This window comes from Schistocerca serialis, chromosome 4 (assembly GCF_023864345.2).
Source record: "Schistocerca serialis cubense isolate TAMUIC-IGC-003099 chromosome 4, iqSchSeri2.2, whole genome shotgun sequence".
Taxonomy (NCBI): Eukaryota; Metazoa; Arthropoda; class Insecta; order Orthoptera; family Acrididae; genus Schistocerca; species Schistocerca serialis.
The window spans coordinates 701,202,288-701,228,624 of NC_064641.1; the positions used below are offsets into that span (position 1 = coordinate 701,202,288).

Here is a 26,337-nt window from a genome sequence, read left to right on the forward strand (position 1 = left end):
CTCACAACCTAACACACATTGATTTATATCTTAGCATACAGATTTTTCACTATCCAGTTCAGAAGAGCGCAGTTTTAAAGACACTAATACACAGAGCAAAAACTGTTGCTGACTAGGAGCAATTAGAGACTGAAATTTATCATCTGAAATACGTGTTCCGAAAGAACAGCTATGTGTCATGTGATATGAAAGCAGCATCCTCAGTGGAAAGGAAACATGAAAATTTTGAACATTCACATGATGAGCCACCGGCTGCATTCCTTCCTTTCTGTGGTGCTATATCCAGCAAAATAGGCAGAGTTCTGGGAAGACGAGATACGAGATCTATTTTCTGACAACTTAAGAAGAGAAAGGAGATCCTAAGCCCTGTTAACAGTCTCAGCCTCAGGATCCATGGGATTTATAATATCTTTATGAGTATGGAAGCAATGATATCAGTCTTTCCACCAATACCGTTTCTGACCACCGTCATAACATCAACGGCATATTAAAAAACTTGACAACTGGAGAGATCTGCAGCTGCTGATCACAGCCTCACACAAAATATTGTTTGACAAAACAAAAATTTTGTCCCAGGACTGGGATTCTGTAACTAAAGAGGCAGTAGGAATAATAATATGCGAGACAAATTTCAACCATGAAGATATAATCTTTGTGATGCATAGAAGTGAGCTCTCGATGCAGAGAAGAGCCAGAGATATTTGTAATGTTTACGTTATGATGGGATCCATGGTACCGCCATTGCAGATATTGAAACCACCTGCGATAGCACTTCATAATTATCGACCAATTGGAAGCTGTCTATAGGCTATATAGGGCCACCTCAGCAGCCATTTTGACAGCAGTCAGTCACCCTGACGAAGACAATGGAGGTAATCAAAGAAAGCTAAAGGTGAACTGATGCACAAGAAATCCCGGAATGTATTATACATCATTTGCCTCATCAAGTTAATTCATTCCATGTCTAACAACACTCCAGATTGTCTATGCTTTCTTCTCAGAATTTTGAATTTTCTGTGCATCTACAATTACACTCTGTAAACCACCGCAAAGCGAATGGAAGAGTGTACATCCCATTGTACTAGTTCTTAGGTTTCTTCATGTTCCATTCACATATGGAGTATGGGAAGAATGATTGTTTGAATGGCTCTGTGCATACAGTAATTATTCTAATCTTATCCTCATGATCCCTATGTGGGCGATACATATGGGGTTGTATATTCCTGGAGTAGTCATTTAAAGCTGGTTCTTGAAACTTTGTTAACACTTTCGCTGCGGCCGACGCTTATAAGCGTCACAACAAGCCACGAGCCAGTGCAGCTGACGCTTATAAGCGTCCGCGCTCACTATCGGATTACTCAGTCTAGTTGCAGTGTCTAAGCTAGCATCATAGCGTGTAAACTTTTGTTTTCTGTGATCAGTTATCGAATGTATATTGTTCGTAATGACGGCTAATGAACATTTGAATGACGCCTGTGTGACCCGTATAGGTGTCAGACAGCAAACAGACTTTAAAACAAGACCACAATACAGTCGAAGCTTATTTGAAGTAATGCATCTAAGGTGTCATCATTAAGTCGGTATATAACATGACCCTACAGATCTTACAAGGTCTTTACGTCAGCCTGTAACTCAGGTGTGCTTAGGAGCGTCGGTTACGAGCGGTAGCTGCACTTTCGGAGTGTTACCGGCCCGCACTCGCGGGTTGCCGGGCCGCACTGGAGAGCTGCGCGCCTGCACCGATGCCGCAGCCAAAGTGTTAACAGACTTTCTCAGGATAGTTCATGCCTGTCAAGTCTTCCAGTTCCTTCAGCATCTCTGTGATACTCTCCCTCCTCTGTATATGTTCAATATCCCCCAGTGGTCCTATCTTGTACAGGTCCCACACACTTGAGCAATATCCTAGGACCAGTTGCACAATGCATAGTTTTTTTTCTTTTTCATAACACCAAATGAATCTTTGAATACCTCACACAAGCACTTTATAATGAACCACTTCTGAAGACAAATCTATCCAAATCCTATTAATTGATTATCTGCCTTTCACTTAACTCATGAGTGAAATTATTTGATTATTCCATTTCACATTGTCAAATATTGTCACTTCCAGTTATTTATATTACATGGTTGACCAGTTGTGAAACATTAATCATTATTCAACAACTATAAAATTTTGTTAATAGCACAACCTGAGTCTCTGCCTTTTGAGCAAGTTGTCTATCTTAACATTAATATATTTTGTAAATACTTGGTTGGATGTCATAAATTTTATAACAAAATTTTCTTATAAATAACCTCCCCATTTGTCTAAAGTCTGACAACATATCTAACATCTTCCCATACATAATTGTCACGAGAAAAACACCAATGGAAAGCCCATGACAAATGGGCTCGTTTCTCTGGGACACGCCACAGAAGAGTGGTTTGTCAATAAAGCACTGTCCAAGAAAATATGTTGCTTTCTGTTGAGATGATCTCATATCACACAAATCTGGCTACACACCCCACACCTTAGAAGACACTGGTCCACAACAGAATCAAGTTTCTGCAAATACTTAAATCACATGGTTACCTGCATTATTGGCTCTCAAGACGTCTGGTGCACAAGTGAAGTTTTATTTTCCATGATCAGTGTTTCTGGACTCTAAGAAGTTTGTACGAAAAAAGCTCTTAAAAAAAATCATTTTGATTCAAACCAGCATACCTCTGAGTGGAATGCCACTACACAAGTGTGTGTTAACGACCTCGGCTACAGAGGCCTTAGGTTATCTATACTGGGCATATAAACTGCACCTCAATTCTGATGCTCTTTCTATGAAGGGTGACATGTTCATGGAATCAGGTACAAACTAATGGTAACAACAGAATTAATTCACTTGCTGCAACTTTTGCAAGATTGTGCCTTCTCTGCTGCTAATAGTGATGCATATAGACCACTCAGTAACATGCAAATCTTGTCGGTATTTCTCGGCTTTCCTTCATGGCATATTTAACATGACTGCCACAATGCCACCACCGGCCTAATGGCACTCTAAACTTCTTAATAATTAAGTTCAATCCTCCATGTCAGAGTTTGCTGCATTTTGAACACTTTTAGATGGAAACTACCATGCATGTTGAAAATTCTTACATTAGACATTTGTCGAGTTAATTATTGATGACTTCATGTACTGTACTCTTAGAACCCATGTCTGTATTAATATGTGTGAATCATCACTTCAACTTTCTGTAGAAGTGCTGTTCACTAGCAAGTTTAAGAAGCACCATAACATTGTTTATAAATGACTGACTATTTTTGCTACCTTTCAATGTTCTCAGGCTAAATTATTTTGTACGGCTTTATCAGGTATTTTCTCGAACTTTAGCTGCTGTCACTTTTACAGTCCTAGCCAGAGACAATTGTTGCTAAGTCATCTGACATGACTATCAGCTTATCCATGTCACTGAACATGTGGACTTAAACTTCCTCAACAAGTTCACTCTTTAGTTTGTCAATAGGTCTAACATATTCATCATGGACAGATTTCCAAACTATTATACTTGGTATAGACAGCATTTACAGACCACTTAGAATGATCCAATAGAAAATTTAGTCTTGTCAAACAAAGATTACCATTTCAAATATTATCTTGCACTCAAGACCTGAGGAGTACGTTTACTTACGAATAGGTTTTACCTGAAGTTACTTCTTTGGCTGTGCCTGCAGACCAGTAGGATGATTTATCAAATGATTTTGCACACAGACTCAAGTGCTTCATTCAACAGATACAAAATCTCCCACAACAAGCAGTAAAATATGTATGTTTAAGAAATCCTATTCTTAGAGCTTACCTAATCCTAAGAATAAAGTATTATGTAACTCCTGCAGCTTTTCACAAATTCTTTAAATTCTGTCACTTTTTCTTAATGCTTCTAAAACTGATCACAAATACCTGATATTCACACCTATTTGATTCATTTCTTCTTGTCTGATACAAGTGCTTGCGAATCTTCAAAAGCCACAATCATTCCTAGTGGATATTTTTTGTCTATTTTGTTAGAAGGGAAAGGAATGCCACTTATGTGCATTACACACCTGTTAATTATGCTAGATGTCACAAAAGATTGAAAATGTGCCCATTGTAATGTGGAGGAACAGTGCAGTACCCAACAATATGGCACAAATAGCAGAATTAAGCTGTCTTACAATTACCGAAATTGAGAGTATTTACTTTGGCTTCATGGCACTTCGTTAACACACCAAGAGCAACGCTTATCACCACCACCTCTGCCAGTCAGCAAAGAGAAGGAAGATCACCCCCTCCCCCTTACACCGAGATCATAGGGCTGTTCACAATCTCTGTCCTTGACAACCTTTTTGTGTTGAATGAGCCAGTTCTCCCATATACGTATGTCATATCGATGTCCTTGCCACCATTTTCTTAACTCCTCTTCTACATCTGCCTCAGTTTCGTGTGGAATGCAGTAGATTTCCCACCTGGCCATATTACTACAATTACTTCATGAAGAATTCAAAATTCTTTGGATGACAGATGTTTGTAACATACCAACTACTTAACACCATCTACCGTTTTCTGAGCACATTGAGATCCACAGGTATGTCACTCTTACACAAACACAGACAGCAGGTCTAATTTCATGGGGGTAAGCCATGCCAGTCGGAACAGGTAATACTTGAGATACTATGGGTAACTAGAGATACATGACTGAGCCAAACATATCCATTGCAGTATTTTCAATTTGTTTAACAGTAATCAAGACAGATTTCAACTATTTATGGGAGTCAGCCAATTCATTCCAGCTGGGGCACAGATTTGCAATGTGACTGCAGTCCAACCAACTTTTACAGTTTTAAATCTCAGGTACTACTAAAGGCATCATCTGCTAGATGTCTATGCAAAACACAAAACCTACAACATTCCTGAGAGGCCTTTAATATAATAGCCATATTTCTCACCAGCACGAAAGACGTAATGTCAGTATCAAGCCATCATCCACTTTATTCTCCCTTTTACAGACTTACCTTTAATACCCTTTCCAAATTTTATACAAGACTTGCACCTTTCATTTTTCAAACACCTATCCCGTACTTATATTCCCTCCAATCAGCTCATCCAGTTTGGCTGCTACTGCTAACTATCTTGAGATTTGTTTTTCCAAATATATCCACAACACTTTTATTCGATCTACAATAACAACACTATGTTTATCCAGAAGTTACTACTACTACTACTACTACTACTACTACAATTCCACTCTGAAGGAAACAGTACACCTCTTCCCTCCAGCCCCCCCCCCCTTTTTTTCAAAAAAGCTATTTCTTCATTGGTGAATCTTGTGTTCTATTTGACTGACCAACTTTTTTCCCTCCATTTTCTAAGAGAAATATGTAACTGTGCAATAATGTGGACCTGCTTTAACATCTAAATTCTTCGGAACAGAACAATTCAACAGCCCCTATAAATCAGTTTATAATGTGTTGCTTCATGAAGTTGTGATACATATAGTATTTTGTTAATAACAAAAGAGTGGGATAGGAACAGTCAAATAAAATACAAAATGCACAAAAATATTTGAGAATTTAATGAAAAACAAATATCAATATCATTGAAACATACGGATAAAATGAAAACTGTGCTATCAGACTTCACAGGCTAAAATGTTATGCCAATAAATGCAGCTGTAGTTTTAAGTTATATAGAATACACAATAATGGTACTGTGATTAAGTAACATGACTATTCTGATGGGACTTCTCAAAAATATCAACACACATTCATTTCTAATTATCTATCTGTGTATTTGTGTGTAAGTTAACTAACAGTCCTACATTTTCATGAAAAATACATAAAATTTCACTGTAAATGTGAAAACGTCTAGGCTACTAATTTACAGGTAGTCATATGGAAGGGAAACATTCAAATTTATCTTAACAGAACACTCATTCAATTTGTGAAACTGGACAATCACTATTTTTACATTTATGTTTCTTATTCGAACACAAGTACACTTTCACAATTGCAACATTTGGTGTAAATTGAACACATACGTATTCATATCCCACATACCAAAAAAAAAAGTCAATTTATGTTAGACTTTAAAAAAAATAATTATAATAATTTTTCATTGAGGCTCAGTCTCTGCGACGTTTCTTCTGCTCCTGTAGCACAAAAAGAAAATGTTCATTTATTGTTATAAAAGTCTAACAGAAAATCTTGTAATAACCATGTCAAATAAAACTATAGACATACACAGCTATTCTGTGGGCTGGTAATACAATAAAAAGTATTTTTAACATTTGCAACACCATGTATACGAACATCTCATAACCGAAAGATTCTAAAACGTTTGAATTTCCCATTCCTTAAACAGGTATTAGAGTGCAATGATTTTATAAATAAAGAATCATATTGCAATGCAGTAAGAGATCACATACTCAGTACATTTATGCATCTTTGATGTGTATTAAATGTGAAAACAAGTTTTTCAAAATACTAAAACTAACAAATCTTACCTTCTGGGTCAAAATAATTACTAGGCGTCTAAATATTCCAATGAAATCAATGAACAAGTCAAGTGAATGTTCAACAAAATCCTTGTCACCATTTCTTCTTTTTTCAATAATCAGTTGGGTGTCATACAGGACGAAGGCACACATCAAGGCCAAACCAATGTACAGAGAAGCCTGTGAACACATTAAACACAGTGCTAAATTAATTATTGTAAAAGGGAAGAGGGAAATAATATGATGAGAACTATCTGAAGAACAAGTAATTTATTACCAGTCCAAGTATTAGCACAAACTCACTTTCAAATAGCTGTAATTGGTTGTATCTGACAAGGACTGTGCACACGTAATTATGTCAGTGAACACTGAAGTGACTTCTAAACATTATCACTAAGACATACATTATAAACACCTTACACACATTATCCATAGCACAACTATAACACACCTAGTGGTTTCAGCTCTCCGAGACTGCAGACGTGTGTGCAAGTTGCGTTTGCGTGAGTGGGTGGGTGAGTGTCTACTGCTGACAAGGCCTTAATGGCTGAAAGCTATAATCGTGTGAATCTTTTTCTTGCGCCTATCATGACTCAGCATCTCCACTACATGGTGATTAGCAGCTTCCCTTCTCTGGTATTGTTACACCTAATAGTTACGTTGCACCAAACTGCCACAACTTGGGGGAGGGGGGCTGAGCTGAAAGTACAGCTATACAGATATAAAATTCACAATTAACTGAAAGTTGTGCGCAAAAATTAACATGTACACACTGAAACGACCGCTAAACAGCCACAATATTTTAGTCACATCTCCCAACAGTGAACTGTGTAAATCTAATAATGGAAAACAGTATCAGGTAATAGAGTGCCCAAACAGTACTAAATAGTCTTCTTCAAAACAGACTTATGTCCTTGGAAACTACCTTTTAACTGGCACCATGCCTGCTACATGCCCAAATTCCCTGAGCCGCAATAAATTTTAGTAATAACATCACTCAAAAGGTTATTCATCTAGTCGATAAACAGTGCTTCAAGAGTAAAGCTACAAAATTCTAAATTTAAACACTCCTTATCTACAATGTCACAACCCACACAAACAACGAATATTTTTTAACTAAAAGCTGATATTCTCTGGAAAGTAGTGAAAAATTTTCTCAAAACACCATCTAAACAATCATATGCCGTTACATGTTCTAATTCAAGATCCCAATCATACAAATTTACACCTGAAATACTGTGCTGAAACAGTGCTATTCTAAACAACTAAAAATAAAATCAAAAACTTATTACCTGGAACAAATAATATGAGCCGACAAATACGTTGATCACTGAAAATATGAAAAGTGTGCTGACTAATGACAGCAGGGTACCTCCCAGATAAAGCCATCGCCCTCTCTCAGCGAACATTGCACAAAGAGAGAACGAAACGAAGATTATGCAGGTGCAGAAAAATGCTGTTACAATTATGCTCGGATCAACCTCGATTACAGCATCCAGTAGTGGGCCCATTCCATGTCCTGCAATTAACAATAAATGGAAATCATACAATGCCACCTGGAATAATTAGAAAGAGAAGACACTTATCAATAGAAACTACTTATATACCTTCCTTTAGTGATCAGTTCTTTTATTACTTTTGTTGTAAACACTGAACACAAGCAACAGAATCTGCTCATTACTGGGATAAACTTAATTGTACACTTCTGTTAGCAAATACATATTGTCAGCTCCCAGGGTATCGAAGCGAACAATTCTCTCTCTCTCTCTCTCTCTCTCTCTCTCTCTCTCTCTCTCTCTCTCTCTCTCTCTCACACACACACACACACACACACACACACACACACACACACACACACACACACACACACACACACACACACACACACAGTTTCAACACAGAAATACATATTTGGACTACATATTACATAAATTGAGCTTTCACTCCCAGCAGCACAGCACACCAGTGCCACAAATAATATACTAGTCTTGAAGAATTTGCAAGAATATAGTTCATTTCTGGGTAAGGTTGCAAATTGACTCCGAAGGCACCCCTCAGGGCCTACTGAATTGGCTACACATGAAAAACATCAGTTCTGAATGGTCTGCAATCTGGCAATCTGCATCAAGCACAGTGACATGCAAGTCTCGAAACTATCATGATCACAGCGACATGAAACAATAAGGCAATGATGCAATTCTGTACCACAGAAAGGCCTTCACTGTAACCTCTAACATCATCAGTGGTCTAAATTATTTCAAAATAGAGAAGAAGTTCGGAAACAACATACAAAACTGTGCAAACCACAACCTGTTTCTCTATTGGTCTAATCTTCCTGAAATGGCAGTGCCATATCTGCAGTGGTGGGCTTTCTTTCCCAAAAACTATCATCATGATATCCACTATCACTCCACCACTCAATGTGCCAACACCTAAGCCCTCTCCGGCCTACCCGCAGAGCGACATACATGCACATTCGATCACTAGGAAGCAATATGTCTCCTGGTTGAGGACTATGCACCATACCCATTCCGCTAACCAGAACCGTAACAGGCAAGTGGCATAGGTGGAGCTAGTCTCCTCAAATACCCAGACTCCACATTAATCCCATCACATCAATGCAGTTTATGACACACTAAAATTTCTGCAAATAAAAAACCAGCTTGTGTATTAGGATTTTTCGTTCGATAGACCATTCATGCTAGCTCTCATTCGATAGACCATTCATGCTAGCTCACTCTTTCTTTGGAAATCTGAGATACGGTCTTGATTAAAGCTATGCTAAGCTCTCACGTCACTCGTTTTGTTGTATCTGCAAGCATACAAAACATTCTGAATTCTCTGAGAGTGCAGATATTGCAATAGCGAATATCACACAGAGTTCAGCTGAGGAATAGAGGGCATTCCTACATATGGTAGTCACAAAAGTTGGGCAGACAAATGCAGGCTCCAGAAAGGTACATGCGAAGAAAATGTAGATAACAAAAGAAACACTTTAACCAAACAATGGAAAGTCTAGGATGGAATAACAATACTGTGGAAAGGATAGATTACAGTCGCAGAGAGGCACAAGAAAAGGACTGTTACACATTTTGCCTTTTAACCAAAAGGCATTGTCCAATAGACAAAAACCACGGGCAGGCGCACCTGATGGGAGAAGCAATCCAGTGGTGGTGGTGGTGGTGGTGGTGGTGGTGGTGGTGGTGGTGGTAGTGAGACAGAATACATCTACATCCATACTCCGCAAGCCACCTGACAGTGTGTGGCGGAGGGTACCTTGAGTACCTCTATTGGTTCTCCCTTCTATTCCAGTCTCTTATTGTTCGTGGAAAGAAAGATTGTCAGTATGCCTCTGTGTGGGCTCTAATCTCTCTGATTTTATCCTCATGGTATCTTCGCGAGATATACTGCTTGACTCCTCGGTGAAGGTATGTTCTTGAAACTTCAATAAAAGCCTGTACCAAGCTACTGAGTGTCTCTCCTGCAGAGACTTCCACTGGAGTTTATCATCTCCGTAAAGCTTTCACGATAACTAAATGATCCTTTAATGAAGCGCTCTGCTCTCCGTTGGATCTTCTCTATCTCTATCAACCCTATCTGGTACGGATCCCACACTGGTGAGCAACATCCAAGAAGTGGGCGAACAAGTGTACTGTAACCTACTTCCTTTAGGATGGGGAGGGTCAGGATAGTGGGGTAGAGTGGTTGAAGGTATAGTCCTGCTTGTGGGAGCATTTAGGGATGTGGCTGCCACAAGGTAGGGCTGATAGGAGCACTCAGTAGGTTGTTTTTATTGGTTGGGAGGGGGTGAGAAAGAAGGGAAGAAGGACTAGTGGTGCATTAGTGGACTAAGAGACTGCACTGTCCTGGAGTGGGAGCATGGAAGGTGATATGTAAGTGAAGGACAAGGAGTGGTGAAGGCTGAAGTCATGCGGGGAGAGGGCTTTCGGGAACATAGAATATATTGCAGGGAGAGTTACCAACTGTGCAATTCAGAAAAGCTAGTGTTGGTACGAAGGATCCAGATGGCACAGGCTGTGAAGCAGTGTTGGGCAGCTTGTTCAGCAACTGTTTGGTCAAGCTGTCTCTTTGCTACAGTCAGTGGCCATACATGCATACAGACAGCTTGTTAGTCGTCATGCCAATGAGCAAAGCAGCACACTGGTTGCAGATTAGTTTGTACATCACATGATCATATGGGAACTTCTCAACTTCTCATTTTTACTCACTACGACCATGTTTGAAGATCACATTGGCTACAAAATTCACAGTAGGGCACTGAAAACACCACTGAACACTCATTCATTGTCAGAGAATGTGTGGCAAATGCGCATAACAGACCTAAACTCTACTGCCATTATTCCTGACTCCAACTATAGAAGAGGTGCTGACAGCCACAAATTCAGTATAAAATCTGATAGGAATCTCATCGTGTCATGAAGCTTTATTAAATTTTAATGATTCCAGCTGTTTGTCAACACCACTAATTTCACTCATCGTTTGAATTGTGTGAGGATTAAACTGGGGCAATTCTCATGCCCCCCCCCCCCAAAAAAAGGTACACTTGAAAACAGAGTAAAGCATTTCAGCTCTTGCTTTGCTACCTTCAATTTCAGTTCCTGTCTCACTTGCTAGGGAATGGACACTAACTTTGGTGCCGCTAGCAGCCTTTGCATACGAGCAGAATTTCTTTCGGATTTGTGAAAGATCATTTGACAATATTCTGCTTCACTAGTCATTGAAGGCTCTAAGAGGGGTATGAAATATCTGAATGTGGGTCGTACTTTTGGAGAACATAGATGATCCAGTAGTGACAAGAGCTTTGGAAGATTTTCAAACAAACAAGGCAGATGGGACAGCCTATGAAATTTCTTAAATCATTGGAGGAAATGGTATCCATGCCATCAGTATCATGGTTCATGCCACCAAGCTGCAGCTCAGAATAATATCCAGAAGAATGGAAATGAAAACTGAAGACCTGTGAGATGAGCAGTTCTACTTAATGATAGATAAAGGCACACAGGAGGCAGTCTCAACACTGTCTAATAAGGAAGAAAGGAAGAAAGAAAACAAGAAAACTAGAAACACTATTACTTTCTGTCAACCCAGTAAAAAGAAAGAGGAGACACCTTTCTACACAGGGTGAGAACTACAGAAAAAAAATTTCGAACCATCACTGACGGTTGAAGTAACGAACACCAAAACATTTTCACACTGCTCGTAACACAATGTTCAGCTTGTAGAAGCTTTTGCCACTTTATAAAATACAATACACTTTAGGTTGATTACTGCATATCCCTGAAAATAACTGGCTAAAGGGTTCTTGTAAAATTTTGGGTCTAGTGAAGCACGTGAGCCAACAAATTTTTAAGCATTGCGTATGTTACACAGATATGTCTAACGTCTGTCACACCTACATTTTGTGAACCACTGAACAGTACAGCAGAACACCAGTTAGTATGGCTTTTTCCATTTCATTCACAAATGGAGCACGGGAAAAATTATCATTTTAATGACTGTGTGTGAGCTGTAATTGCTGCAGAATCTTATCTTTGCCAATCCTCTGGGAGTGATATGTATGGGGTTTTAGTATAGGAAGAGTGTCATCATTACAAGCCGGTTGTTTAAACTGTCAGTGGACTTTCTCGTCATCTGGTTCTTATGGGTGGCGTCTTAGATTGTGTTGTCTACTACACCTACACGAATCAACGGAGAGAACATGGTCATTAAAATTCACAGTACTGCAACTCTCGTTACAATGCTGATGTCACCCTCCGCATTTTTTCTTGTGGAAGTTGTGGTGATAGACTTAACTGCAGCATTGTCTGAGGTGGTTACACTGGAAGGTGACAGTCTAGTTATCATAACATTCCTGACAAAAACCTCATTTCCTACCAGAAGAACAACGCCCAAAATCCCCTAATCTTATGGAGGTCCAGTTACTTTCTCAGTCTGTCCATGCTTTCACTGGCTGTCTATAAGGCCCGTATTACCTAGAAATTTATGATGTCATCGGTTTATCAAGGTGGTATTGTGTTGTTTCACATTTGAAAATTGGTGACCCATAACACGACCCTCTTAACAGCTTCGTCTCCATTTTTCCCAGTCATCTGCATCCCTGAGTAGCTGGTCCCATGTTTGGCGTGTCTTCTTTATCTGTTCCATCCACCTCTTCTCAGTGGTCTGCAATCTTTTCCCTTCAACCTTGCATTGGATGATCAGCTTAGCAAGTTATCCTCTGTCTTCTAAGTATGTGACAAAAGAACTGCAGAATTCACTGTAAACAAAAACTGAACCTCTTGTCCTCCCTGAGCTCTTGAAGGAATGACTTGGTCCATTTGCCAATCCATGATATTTTCAGCAACTTCCTATATGCACACATCTCAAAAGCATCAGTTGTTTCTGCTTTACTTATTGTCCATGTTTCAGCATCAGACAGGAAACAGCAGAGATTTCAGCGCTCTCAATTTATTATGTTTCATTAAGGTTCGACTTTTCCCAATCACTGTCAGCTACAATGCAGCATCCCTACCTACAGCAATTCTATGCCACATTTACTGTGTAGAAACATCCTCTTTTTTGACCCACCAAGGCCTAATAGACAATGCAATCAATTGTATGTTCCTGTCTATTATCATAATCTTTGCCTTTTTGTTAACCCAAAATAAAAAAAGTCTTGCACAGCTAAGTTAACTGCTATCAAAAACTGGCAAAAAAGACTAAGTAATGAGTCTTGTCGTATGGGGCATCACATATGAAAGACATAATTGGATGTGTTGATCCAACTCAAAGATGAGTCAGGGATGGTAAATTGCAGCTCTGGGCAACAGCGACAAAAGCCAATCACAAACAGATGAATTTTGCCACTTCCACAAAACTGGCCCGACGACATTGTGGACTGATGACCCTATAGTTTGGTCCCTTTATACCACGAACCAAACCCAAAACTAAATTGTGTCCTCACAACAATATCAACTCTAGGTTGTCATGGTTGACAGAAACACACTAAGGTAAAAACAGTTGCAGAGAGAGAGAGAGAGAGAGAGAGAGAGAGAGAGAAGGGGGAGATTGCAATCATGGCTGCACAAGGTAGAAGGTTCTGTACTCTTTAAATGGAGAGGAGGGCATGGGGGAGGGGAGGAGGGGGATCCCATAATCAACATTACAGCTACAGGGAAACATCATATGGTATGCAGCACACTGCCGTACAACCGCAGCAAGACAAAACAGGGCTGTAGGAATTCATTAATTAAAGTGTCGATGACATTAAGATGTTCATATCTAACATTAACCACAACCAGATTCAGAAATTACACCTGGATACTGGTGATGATAAAAGCAACAGACACAGTGAGTTAATCATCACATTTTAATGGCCAATGTAATCAAATATGATAGCACATAGGCCTGTTAGTGTCAACAAATGCCAAGAAATCAAAAGATTATTCAATCTCTTTCACAGTTTGACAGCTACCAACTTTTCTAGAAATGACACACTTTACAGTTTAAAGTACTTCATTGTGTGTGTGTCACTGGGGCAATTCCACTTAGGCCTGCATAAAACATTAACCCATTTTGCATCACTCCAAGCAGCAATGAGCCTGCACACTGTGTACCCTTTACAAATACTGTAAGGGGTTTACTAATACAAAATATTAAAAAACCAGAGTTGATCCAAGCTACAACTGGTTGCCTTTAACACACTTAACTTGTTAAAAGCAACAATCATCTAAGTGAGGAGAAAAATGAAAACAACTGTGCTGTCCTAAGCTGCATGTCTCAACGTTTACATAAACCACAATGAGAAACAGTAAGACAGAGACAGAACGTCTAATTGTAGCATTTGAGCAATACAGGAAAGTATTCTAGAAGCCCCATGTTTCATAGATGATGCCACATACAAAAGATTCACACCAACAGAACATGTAGGATGTTTGCTTTGTAGCATGATGTAATAATGTAGTAGCATGTGACATACAGGTGCACAGATTAGAAGAATAGAACACTGACAATATTTCTTTGGAATAGAGCTTTTAGTGACCGACTAACCTGCAGCATAGCCCAGTTTGCTGCAGGTCTGTCAAGAATTCAGTTAATCTAACATTTCTGCCATTGAAGAAAACGTATCTTATTGAAATATCATAAAAACCTGGGTACTCCCATTATTAACCCTCCATCAGGTGCACCTACTGTTGTCAGATTAGCAGGCATGCTAGTAAAATTCACAACATGGTAATTTGTCAGTAAAAACAAACTTTTCTTAAACTATAACATTTACTGAAGAAAGCCGTTCATATTCACTATCTTCAACATTTGTAACAGAAGCTTATGCTCTATATATTCTTTGAATAACAATTTAGCCAGTTTTTCTGATGTATGTTCACTTTCATAACACTTTTCACAGACAATTTGTTTGCGAAGTAATTATGGCAATGTTCAGAAAAAAGAAAAGTAGCCAATGCGGTCACCATAGGGGTGAAGCATGTCATCTATCGTAAATTTACCAGGCTGTAATAACGTTGGCAGTTAGCAGCAAAGAGATCAGATACTGTGCGAACTGCAACCAACTTATTAGGTACTCTCCTGTCATTCCGCATTCCCATATCAATAAACCACATACAGCATAGAAAAAACTGAAACCTATTGTAACTCACTGCAGTCCTAAGCAGTAGCATTCCTGTTCCATCTGCTGCCCAGAGTTCCAGTACATAAGCACGATAGCATTGTCTTTTTTCTTTTTTTTAAAAAAAAAAATTATATATAAAAGAAAGAATCCCAAACACAGACACTATTTCGTCACTTTATTACCTCTTTTGCACGAGAATCGATGTGTGTCTCACTGTTTATTTATATAGTTTACGATTTCATCTATAAAGTCAAGGTAAATTACTTTAATAAAAGCAGAACCTCAGTTATACCCACCTCATTTCTCTTCGGATCTAGTGGAATTTGCACAATGTTTTTTTCTGTTGGTTTTTGATGTTTTAGCACACTCGCTTTTACACCAACATGAAACATTGTCTTTTCAATAAAGAACCTCTGTACAGCTGGTGTCTCTACAGGATCATGCCTCAACCATAAAAAACGTTAACCATAAAAACAGCGCGTCCACTCAAAGAGGTAACCATTCTATCGTACTATAGTTTTGAGGCTCATGCAATGCAACTAGACACCACCATTGTGCAATCTGTACTGAACATGATTGTGACACTTTTCTTGGATGATAAGCTCTTCAAAAAAGAGCTACTCACACAACAGTGTGTTGTGTTTGATAAGTTACTTACCAGAAAAAAATGCAAAACCCAGAAGATATCCCAAACGCAGCTGCATGTTTTTTCCATTATACGGTGTTCCCATTAGTAACATCAGCAAACCCACGGCTCCTAGAGCACTGAGAAATCCAGCAGTAAAAACTTCTGTGTATATATGAATGTATGCTCCAAGAGCTGCAGCAGCAGTTGAGAAAGTTAAGCAGGCGTAGACATTCTGGAGATGCTGTCGGACAGGCGCCTCTCTAGAACACACATTAAAAACTTTTAATTACTCTAAACACTAATTCTTTTTACGAAGGCAATATAGGGAAAGACTAACTGAACACAAATATTTACAAATTAATTTGAATTATATCGACATGGAAGATACGAAGTAAAGTCCAACAATAGGAAAATAGCACTGTCGCCAGTATCTACGCATCTTAATCAAAAATCTTGAAGGTTTCCTCTTCCAAATTCGAGTAACATGCACTCAAAACGCAAATTAACATGTCACTATAATTACTATTGGTAGTCTGAACCACTACACTGTTTGGACCCGCCCAGAAATAATCACTCGTTTTAATTTAATCTCTCTAATTAACAAAACACATGGGACACTGAAAATAAGTAATTTAATATTTCTTAGCGATTTCATAACTCAAAGTTAGACTGATAGTAATACATATCAAATTACGAATGCAGTTAGCTTATCAGTATTGCGCAGTACTTCACATATCACAATTTAATAACTCCCCCAACAAGCTTACTTACAGTTTAGAATTAAAGTTGCGCACAAAACTGTGTAGAGTGGCCATTTTGTCACTCGGTTAAAGCCAAGACACCGAGATATCCACTCGAGAGAGCTCTCACTAATATTCTAGAAACAGATACAAAACACCACTGGCTAATGCGTGACTGGTTAATTTTCAGGAAGTACACGTCCCACTTCACAGACGTCACTGTTTTATTACGTCACAAAACATCAGATTTTGTACGACCATCCCACAAGCCAACACATATTTACTACGAAGCTCCTTGAATATCGACTAGATATATCGATACGTGAAACGATATCTACAACTAAATAAGGACGATGCCCGCTAGATGTCAAGGGAACGTCAAATAGTGGCGACGAAACGTCAACACAATGTCAGTTCTCTTAGTCCAGTTCCAATAGGTGAAAGTATGGCTATAAGATACCATAAGTGATACAAATTCCACAAGCCAAAACATATTTACCACGAAGATCCTTGACCCTCATCTACACATATCGATAAGAGAAATGATATCTACAACGTAAAGCCTAGTTTACACGACGACATTGAGTTGCACGCAAGTGGTTTCATATATGACTGTAGACACGGCGACACCAGTATACACTTCAGTTTCGTCGTTTTGTGGGTAACTGAGTTGTGTCTGAAATGGAAGTTTTGGCAGCTGTATGTTGCACGAGTTGTGATGGAGTTTAAGCTTATTGCATGGAATCGCTGCATAAGAAAAAAATAAGAAACGTGTTTTGATTTGTGACTGGATGAAGAAAAGACGTCAGCTCGATTGCTCAGCATCCGTGCTGAAATAATTTTATAACGGGAGATCCAAGAAGTTCTTTTAATTATCTTAGAATGTCACCAGCACTGTTCCCGTTTTTTTCTAAACAGAATTAATTATACGATTAGGAATAAATGTACTGTAATGCATGAAGCACTGTCACCAGAACTGAAATGACATATCATATTGCGTGCATTACAATCGAGAAAATTCGGCATGCTATAAGATATGGTTTTAGCTGTTGATGACATTTTTCAAGAACACCAATAATTATTTACAGTAATAATTATTAACATTAGCAACAATAATTACCCGAAGAAGGCCGCATTAAGAGAAGAATGGTTTGCAAACTTCTCTCCTGAAGATAGATATGTAACCTGGCAATGTTTCAAAATTCTTACATATGTGAATGGGGAGCTCTGCAGTCACGTTTTAAACAGATGAATATTGAATAAAGAATGCAGCTTCATGAATTTTTATAGCTTTCCATCTTGTCAACAATATTCCTTAACAAAGAGTTGGCCAACTCGAACGATGGGATTTTAGTCTTGAAGACGGGAGCATTGCCACAGCTAGAATTACACTTCCTTGTATTTTTCTTAAATCACCTGTATATGTGGTCCTAACTCAATAAATTTTGCCCTGCAGCTCTGATATTGTCAAACCATCTATGTTATGATCACACAGGATGATCTCAGCGGCAGCAATATGTTGCTTATTTTTCTAATCAGCATCAATGAAATCCCACAAACACCTATCCAAAGCATAGATATCCAAAAAGCGAACATTATTCTCCACTCCCTGCTTCATATTTCAGTTTGTGTACGCTCTACGAACGCCAAACGTGTTTTGTTTCGCCAACGAGTTGCGCAAATGCGAGGCGCGCATGCGCAGTGGCCGGTAGTGCAGTTGCCTGCAACCTAGTGTCATCGCGTAAACTAGGCTTTATATAGAGGAGACGGAATGTCACAACTACCTCGGCTGAAGAGCGGCGCCTATACTGCTGCCAGCCCGCTCCGTGAGAGGCACTGAAATACAATAACGAAAAAATAATCGAAACTGTCAGGAAGCAAGATCGCTCCCTTTGTTACAAGAGGAAAGTAAGACGCCGTATTGTATCTGTCGTGTTCAGCAGAGACCCATATTCGATGGAGTTTACGTTATACGTTATGTGCTGTTTCTAAGCTTCGGCACGTTGAATGTCTCGAGAACGAATCATTATTACTACGATTTGTTGTAACAAACTAACGGGAAACGCGGTATTAATGGTTAAAGCATTTTCGTACTTCGTTATTTTCGCGTTAGAACGCGCGTGTAATGAGAGTAATCCGTTTTAGGGCAACCATCCATTTAAAATTGATGAAAACGTGGTGTTCTTATCATGTTTTATAATACAATTGTGAACAACATTTCGGAGAGCAAAGTACAGAGAAAGAAATAGATTGGTTGGCTGGTAGGTTGGTTGGTTTGGGGTATAAAGGGACCAAACAACAGTCATCAGACCCAGGAGAGAAAAAAAATTCACGACTCACAGCATATTGTAGTCCATTGAAATACTGCAACATTATGCTGGCACATGAATGGATGAGGGTTTCTTATTCACTTTCTTGTTTTCTAAAAAGTTGTGGGAGTTTCAAATACAATTTTTATAATATTTGATGTTATGTAAACAGAAGTGTGTTCTTGTCAGGAGTGAGTATGTTTGATTTGATGAACTTATATAAGGTGACATCTTTCCTGAGTGCTGAGTGGACATGGATCTTAAATTGTGTCTTATTACACTATCATGGATATTGAAGTTTTTATTTAGGTATATCACAGAGAGACCAACAAGACTAACCTACAGTTGGGAAAGGAAATATTCGTTTTAATAGAGCGAAAGTAGGAATTCGTTGAGCATCCATTTTTGTCAACAAACTGTATAGTTTGCGAGCCAAATAAATGTGACATCTGTCGCTGGAGACCAATGACAGCGCATAATCATGTCAACCACCTCGTGCCATGTGCTGATGGTTCTGTGTTTAGTGACATGGGATACCCTGTCTGCGTACACATCAACATTAGCTGCCTCGTCCCATGTGCTGATGGCTTTAGCCCAGTACCAATTCGTAAAATTAAGATTATGAGAAACTGTGGGTGATACAAAAATGTAGGATGTAGTATCAAAACTAAGAAACTGCAATTGATATACTTCAGTAATGAACAAAGCAAACTTCCTAAGAAATATTCTGGATCAGTTTTGTATGCTAAACAACTTAGAAGTGAAACAACAGGAAAAGTGTCATCCCAGCATTTCCATTACTGACTTTATTATGGTATCGAAAATATATACATAAAACACACCAAGCAATGTTGATAGAGAAAGAATATAGGGAGTGGTTTCTTATAGACCGTGGTTTTTAAGGCAATTCAAACTGGCTGTCACATCAAGTCCCATCCTGTGAAAATGTTCTGCAATGCATTTCAAATGGCGGCACCCACTTTGGCCGTCCCATCCCGTCACATCATGGCACCATCAAGGTTTCTCAGGAATAAACATTTGATGGTTGATATCATCGATCCATTGTTGATTATGTGACCCCCCTCCACCCCCCCTCAACCTAGAGCTGTGTTTGAACATGACTCAGACTTTTCGACCAGTTTATGTTACACTTCGGGAAATCTCTGATTCTGTCTGATAGTTCGATCAGCCTGCGATCTAGTGACTTTTGTTGGTACTATCAAAACGACCTGTCAAAATGTTTTTAATGCACTATCGATTTTAACAATAAAAATAGCTGTTAAACACGGAGTGAAGTATCTTCAAGGGTGTATCTCACGCATAACAGCGACAACTAGTAAATAAATAAAAGATTGCAATCATGATTCTGTGCATCACTAGAGAGTTTGGTCGTCCCGCGGTTTGGTGAGGTCTGATGTTAATACCTGCAAGATGGGTCATTCCGCTGTAAATTATTTGTGCAATAAAATGTACAGTCACTTTATTATGGTACATTTCATTAGTTGCACATTTTATTCTTGTTTACTTGTCTTGATTGTTTCGTCTGAATATTGTCACTTGTTCTCAAATTGATAAAATGCACAAGAGTTTTTACGTGTCACTCAAATATGTGAATAGGGATTGAATTGGTCATTTACAACCATTACTGCTTCCTATAATCAACTAATACGTTCTACAGGTTTCAGTTAAGCAATATATTTTTGAAGGACAACATTTTTGTCTTTGTTATCTTCATTTAAAAATCGGTATAAATATTATACTTCAATGTATGCTGTATGAGAATTTGGTATTTTACAATTGTTCAAACATAATAGAAGTTTTTGCAGTAGTTGGATGTAATACTGTTTCCTCTACTTTTACATGAAATTGGGAAATTTGTGCTGAACTATAGCTTACTGTTGTGGCTAGTTTCTTTCACATTCCTTGCACTGGCTCCATGCAGCTTGTGAAGTGAAAAAAGTACTATGGGGTAGAATCAGATTGATTAGTAGGTGCAATTTATTTTAAAGTTGTCAGGCATTTTTGTGTTTCATAAATAAATGGACTGTAAACTTCTTACACTACAAGTTATTTGTTTAAGTATGTGTTTGTGGCAGGCTTATTTATTGTTACAAAGCGTTCTGGATTGTGCGTGAAACAGGTTTGCAAGCATCAGTGATCAGTATTAATGTGGTTTCACTGGATATCATAGTACAAGTAAGGCATTCGATCTATTAAAAGCCAGATACGAAATACGAAGAAAACCTATAGATCTTGAAGGGGAAGGTGTTGAGGGAGATATGATTGCTGCTCAAAAATTTGCACTGGAATAGCAACTAAACTTAAACCAGTTTCTCATGGGATGTTGTTGCAGCTCATAGCATTGTCATCCTTTTAGTAATTCTGGGTGCAATTTGACGTAATAAATAATTCTTTGGACCCACAATCGTTTTTGTGTTGTTTTACACTCTAACATGCAAGCTATCCCTGTGAGCTGCAAACGATTTGAGACCAATAATTATCAAAATTGGTACTCCAACATGCACATATGTAAACTACGACATTGTGTATATGAACTTCTCACATAAAAACATTTGAAAATCATCTTGTGAAGATCACAATTCCATAAAAAATGCAGTTGAGGACAGCCATGTGATCTGAGATCACAGGACTTGAATTGACTTGACGTGATGTGGCAGACAGTACGAATACACGTTGACGTGACGGCGCTTTGACATTATGGTGGTGTCACAGCAAGTCTGAATGGTCTTTAAACGTAAAAAACAATGGTACTTTTCTACGTCGAAAGAGCAGAGTTTTTCATTGTAAAAAAAGATTGTTTGATGAAAATCACTTCAATAATTCATGGTCTCTAGTGTATGCAGTGTAAGTGTCAGCTCTCTAAATGAATTATAGGTTTCAGCTATTTATTCTCGCTTGTGGAAGAACATTCAAAGGAAAAAATTTTCAAACAGTCCTGTAATGTTAACAATGGGTTACAGAAAAGAAGTACAGTAACGAAATGAAAACTTACACAATACAAAAGCACCAAACACATTCCTATAACATGAGTGAAGACGTCGAAAATATGTTAACGTCCGTTGCTGGCAGACTGATATTGATGACATCATTCCCCCAAACTAACGTCAAAATAAAAAATTTCTTCCCACAAAACATTGACTATGATATCTTGTTGTGTCCCATTTTGTTCTGTTCTACTGATGGCCTGTGTGAATGCCTTCATTCCAAATGCACTGTTGAATGTTCTGACATTCTAAAGAGTTCCTTTATGCCAAGTCTGAAGCGATCTTTGATGTTGGACAAATTTAGTGCCATCACAATAGGAGTAGCTACCACGACTTCTGTGATGAACTGTGGTGATACAGTGGAACTGTATTCCAGATTATATTTAATAATCATCAATCGTGTTCACTTTAGTTATATACTCGTTCGTAAAGATAAAATAATGGAAAATCCTGAATGGAATGTAACAATGTTACGAAAATGAAAGTTGCCACTCACCACATAGCAGAGATGCTGAGTCGAAGATAGGGGCTACAAAAAGTCTTTGTCATGTGAGTAAGAGTTGTGTGTGTGTGTGTGTGTGTGTGTGTGTGTGTGTGTGTGTGTGTAGTCTATTTTTTACGAAGGCCTTGCAGGCTGAAAGCTTTATTTGTGACAGTCTTTTTGTTGTGCCTATCTGTGACTCATCATATCCGCTATGTGATGAGTGGCTACTTTCCTTTTCATAATATTGTTACATTCCTAAAGATAGGAAATATCATCTTATCACGTACAAAGTGTCTTTTTGCTACATTTCATCAAGAGATTAAAGTCAATTCTCACTAGACTGACAGAAAGGAATATCAAAACATTCCACAGTGCATTTCTAAAGGAGGCATTCATACAGGTCATCAGGGCAAGGGGATGGATGGAATGTGACATCAAAGCCAAGAGTCTCGAGAACAAGGTTTTAACATTGCTGCTGATGAAAGGAGAGTGTCATCATCTGATAACATTGGAAGTTAACCTACTCTCACCGCACTCATGTTGTTGTAATGGATTATGTATTGTTGCATCTTGTTGTCTTTCTTTTATTATCTTGGTTTGTTCTCGTGACAAAATGAAAAATGTTGCATCAGGATGTAGATACTTTTTCCATTAAGTGTTCTTATGGAAAAGAGGTTACATGTCGGGAAATCGAGAGTCATTTAAGTTTTGCAATACCTGGGACAGTTAAAAACCCTATACCGTTCACAAATAAGAACATAAATTCGTGAAGGAATTTTAATTAAATAAACTTCTTTTACAGTAAGAAACTCAGCTGTTGAAGGAGAAAAGTACAGTTGTTTTTGACATTATTTTCTACATAGAAAAAATACAATGAGTAAAGTAAATAGCTCCAAGATTGCATGCAACTAGCAAATAAGAGTCAATGTTTTTAACTGTTTGTGTCACTTTTTTCTGTTTTGGTTCCAGCAGTTTTGCACACAGACTTTATCAAACACATTTTTTGTAGAATTCTCTTTGGTCATTAATACAATTTATCATTTGATATTAAATCGGATATTAAACTCTGAAATTTTTATATCACATATAGTTTCTCATTTTCACTACTTTTTATCAGGCTACGTAACTTGACATTCTATCTAATTTCAACACACCACCACTTGATGATATCACCTGCAACTTCGTTCCTCTGAAGTATAGTGTAAGTTGGCCTTTAATCGATGACTTCATTCCTCATCGTTATAGAGCAGTCAATCAAAACTGCTTCTTAAAAACCATCACAACTAAATCTTTTCAAAGAACTAGAAGAAATATGAATATTGTCACTTTAAGTTATTTCGTATTAACACAATCAAAAAAGCAACACTGTTGCAAAAATCGTATTATAAGTCTGCAATACAGCAGAATGACCTTATACGAAATTTTCATCAACCTCTGAAGCTCAAAAGTTAATTTATGTGATACACACTATAAAGACACAATTTCCTGTTTGAAGAATGAAATGGAAAATGGATTATTTTGATAAATAATTCTGTAATTCTTCCCTTTTACTGAAATTTATTTCACTCCATAACAACTAACTCTAGAACATATTCCATAGTGTCCCGTTTCTTAAATATTACGTTCTTAAACACCTGTTTAATAACAACTAGCAAGAAGGACTCACAGCCATGTCATTTACTGAGATCTGAAGTAACAGAATAATTTTGAATCACTACCCTCTGTATGTTAAACAAAATTAAACTGAGTGTAGTAATGTAACAAATATCTTCCATCTAATTCAGAATGCTGATAACCCAGAATTAATCTGAAACCTGTATTCATCTCTCAGTACTTTTCGTACATCAAATTATAATAAGGCCTCATAGCTACGTTTCATCCATTGATTCATCATGCATATCAACACAGAAATAAATGTGCTTGTATAAAGGAAACAAAGAGCTTTTTACTGCCTATAGAATTGTATTTTTCGATTTAGTTCCTAATAATTTACCAATTCTTACATGAGTGAGCGGAGTGTAGTAACATGTTGACATGTATATTTCTAGTTAGCGTGAGTCAGGAAAGTTCTTGGAGAAGACAAATCCAGCAAGCAGATATTTCTGCTGTTATAAACAAGCACTTCGAACTGCATGTTGCATTTCTCCATATTTTTCCTAGGATGCATTGCTCAGTTTTATGTACACATTAGGTGCTTTCACCAGGTTAAAACATTTAAAATTGCTTCTCCTAAACGGCTCTCTAAGTGCTACTCTCAACAAGCATGCAATTTCTTACTTCTTGCATTTGATAGTGCGTCAAAAATATGATGACTGCAAGATCGTATCTAGATTTTATATGTAGAAGGTAGCCCTATTTCGTCTTTATTATCTCGCAAGTGAGAAACTGCAGTATACAACTGGCATACGACACCATTCCTGTATTTCATAAGATATGTCTGTTTGCACCAAAAGGCATCTGATATCACTACTCTTTAAATTAAACACATGATATAATTTCTGTAAATTAGGTGCATTAAAAACGACAGTTCACACCAAAATAGTCTCATTTATCTGCCATGTGCTGCAATTGCTGCAGTATTGGAAAAAAGATGCTCCATTTTATTTAGCACACAATGCCAACAGATTTCACTTAATCAAATCGCAAAACCACACCAGTCTTGGGCACGATTTGAATTAAGACCATTTTTTAGTACTAGGTAACATTATCACTTTTATGCAGCAAACAGTTTGACAGAAAAGTTTTGTCCCAAGATCACTCAACCATATTACATCTATATCGTTGACTCTGTCTCTCGTTGAGAATGATACTGTTTGTAAACATCACAGCAGTGTCAGAACAACTCTCCATCCATTAGTGAAAATATTTGAATCTCATGTTAACTATTTGTGCTTACTCAAGCTACGTTTAACATAGTAAAATTAACAGGAAAGTCAGTAATTCTCATATTCTTTGTTATTATCAAAACGAAATAGATGATGCTTCCTCAGCTACAGAATACAGCTGCTGTGTTTCTGTATTATTTGTATTATTCACATAACTGCATCCATAATTATATAAAACAACAGTTATCAGTGTCTCATAAGAGCATTGGTACTTGTCAGGCAGCTAACAGGAATCCTTAGTTAGTGAATCTACATAATACAAACATGTGGAAGGGGTGACTGGTAAGCTATGTCATTAAATTTCTCTTGAAATGTCGCACAAATTGTCTCATAAATTTCTTTTCTTTCTTTCAGAAATGACTGTTCTACCAATGAGTACCTGCTTCTGAAACTCGTATAGTTTGCCTCTGGTGATTTCTTTCTGTCCATTGGATACTGCATTGGTACTGACAATATGTCAGCTAGCAGGCTTATTAAAATGAGGTATATGACAATGGACAAAATACAGTTTTGTTAATTATTACACTCTCGGTGGTAATGTAATGAAAATAAAATAAACAAATGGTTATGGATTCATATATTTTTCTTCTGAAAACGCTTGTTTTAATTTATCTTTGCTATTCTAATTTTGAGTTCTATGCTTGTTTTTTAAGTGATGCAGTTCCTTCTCCATCACACTTCTTATCAAATAGCATGTGCAACTCTGCTAATTCTTTCACATTTAAAGACAGGTATTTTCATTCCGAAAATAAAATTGACAGTTGAATAAAGATGAGATGATCATTCAAAACAAGGAAGAACACAGTCAATGTTTGACATCGTCACTTACTTCCCCCCCGCCCTCCCCCCCGCTCCCTATCAGGCAACATATAGCTGATAGAGATGACTGCTGTCAGGAGGGTCAATATGTAGTTTGATGAGCTGCTTTGGGCAGCTACTTTGTCAGGCATGGGTTTGGTTCATGTTGATACTATTGGTAGGTGGGACTTCACAAGGCATGACCTGCATCTTAGTAGGAAAGGGAAGGGTAAATTGGCCATTACGACAGCAAAATCTGTAAGGGGACAATGATACTCGTGGGAATACCTCTTTTTTACGCTATAATAGTGTCCAATGAGTCAACGTTGAATGAAACTAAGCTTAAAGAGAAGCTCAG

The 26,337-nt window shown here is 37.9% G+C and overlaps 1 protein-coding gene across 1 annotated transcript; it reads right to left on the reverse strand.

Annotated features, from left to right (window-relative positions):
- Positions 1 to 5,560: 5,560 nt before the first annotated feature.
- On the reverse strand, positions 5,561 to 16,772 carry LOC126473206 (probable Bax inhibitor 1). The gene is made up of 5 exons (XM_050100109.1): positions 16,530 to 16,772; positions 15,789 to 16,018; positions 7,797 to 8,023; positions 6,514 to 6,684; positions 5,561 to 6,159 (listed from the first exon to the last, which is right to left on the reverse strand). The coding sequence occupies exons 1-5, from the start codon at positions 16,571 to 16,573 to the stop codon at positions 6,133 to 6,135; spliced, it is 699 nt and encodes a 232-aa protein (XP_049956066.1). The 5' UTR covers positions 16,574 to 16,772; the 3' UTR covers positions 5,561 to 6,132.
- Positions 16,773 to 26,337: the final 9,565 nt, after the last annotated feature.

What these genes read in the sequence shown, in the direction of transcription:
- LOC126473206 (XM_050100109.1), bottom strand. Translation starts at nt 16,573, where the DNA reads ATGGCCACTCTACACAGTTTTGTGCGCAACTTTAATTCTAAACT. An exon ending in CGCAACTTTAATTCTAAACT is followed by an intron (nt 16,019 to 16,529) that starts GTAAGTAAGCTT and finishes TGTGTGTTCTAG; the next exon opens with AGAGGCGCCTGTCCGACAGC. An exon ending in GCTCATATTATTTGTTCCAG is followed by an intron (nt 6,685 to 7,796) that starts GTAATAAGTTTT and finishes ATGTGTTCACAG; the next exon opens with GCTTCTCTGTACATTGGTTT.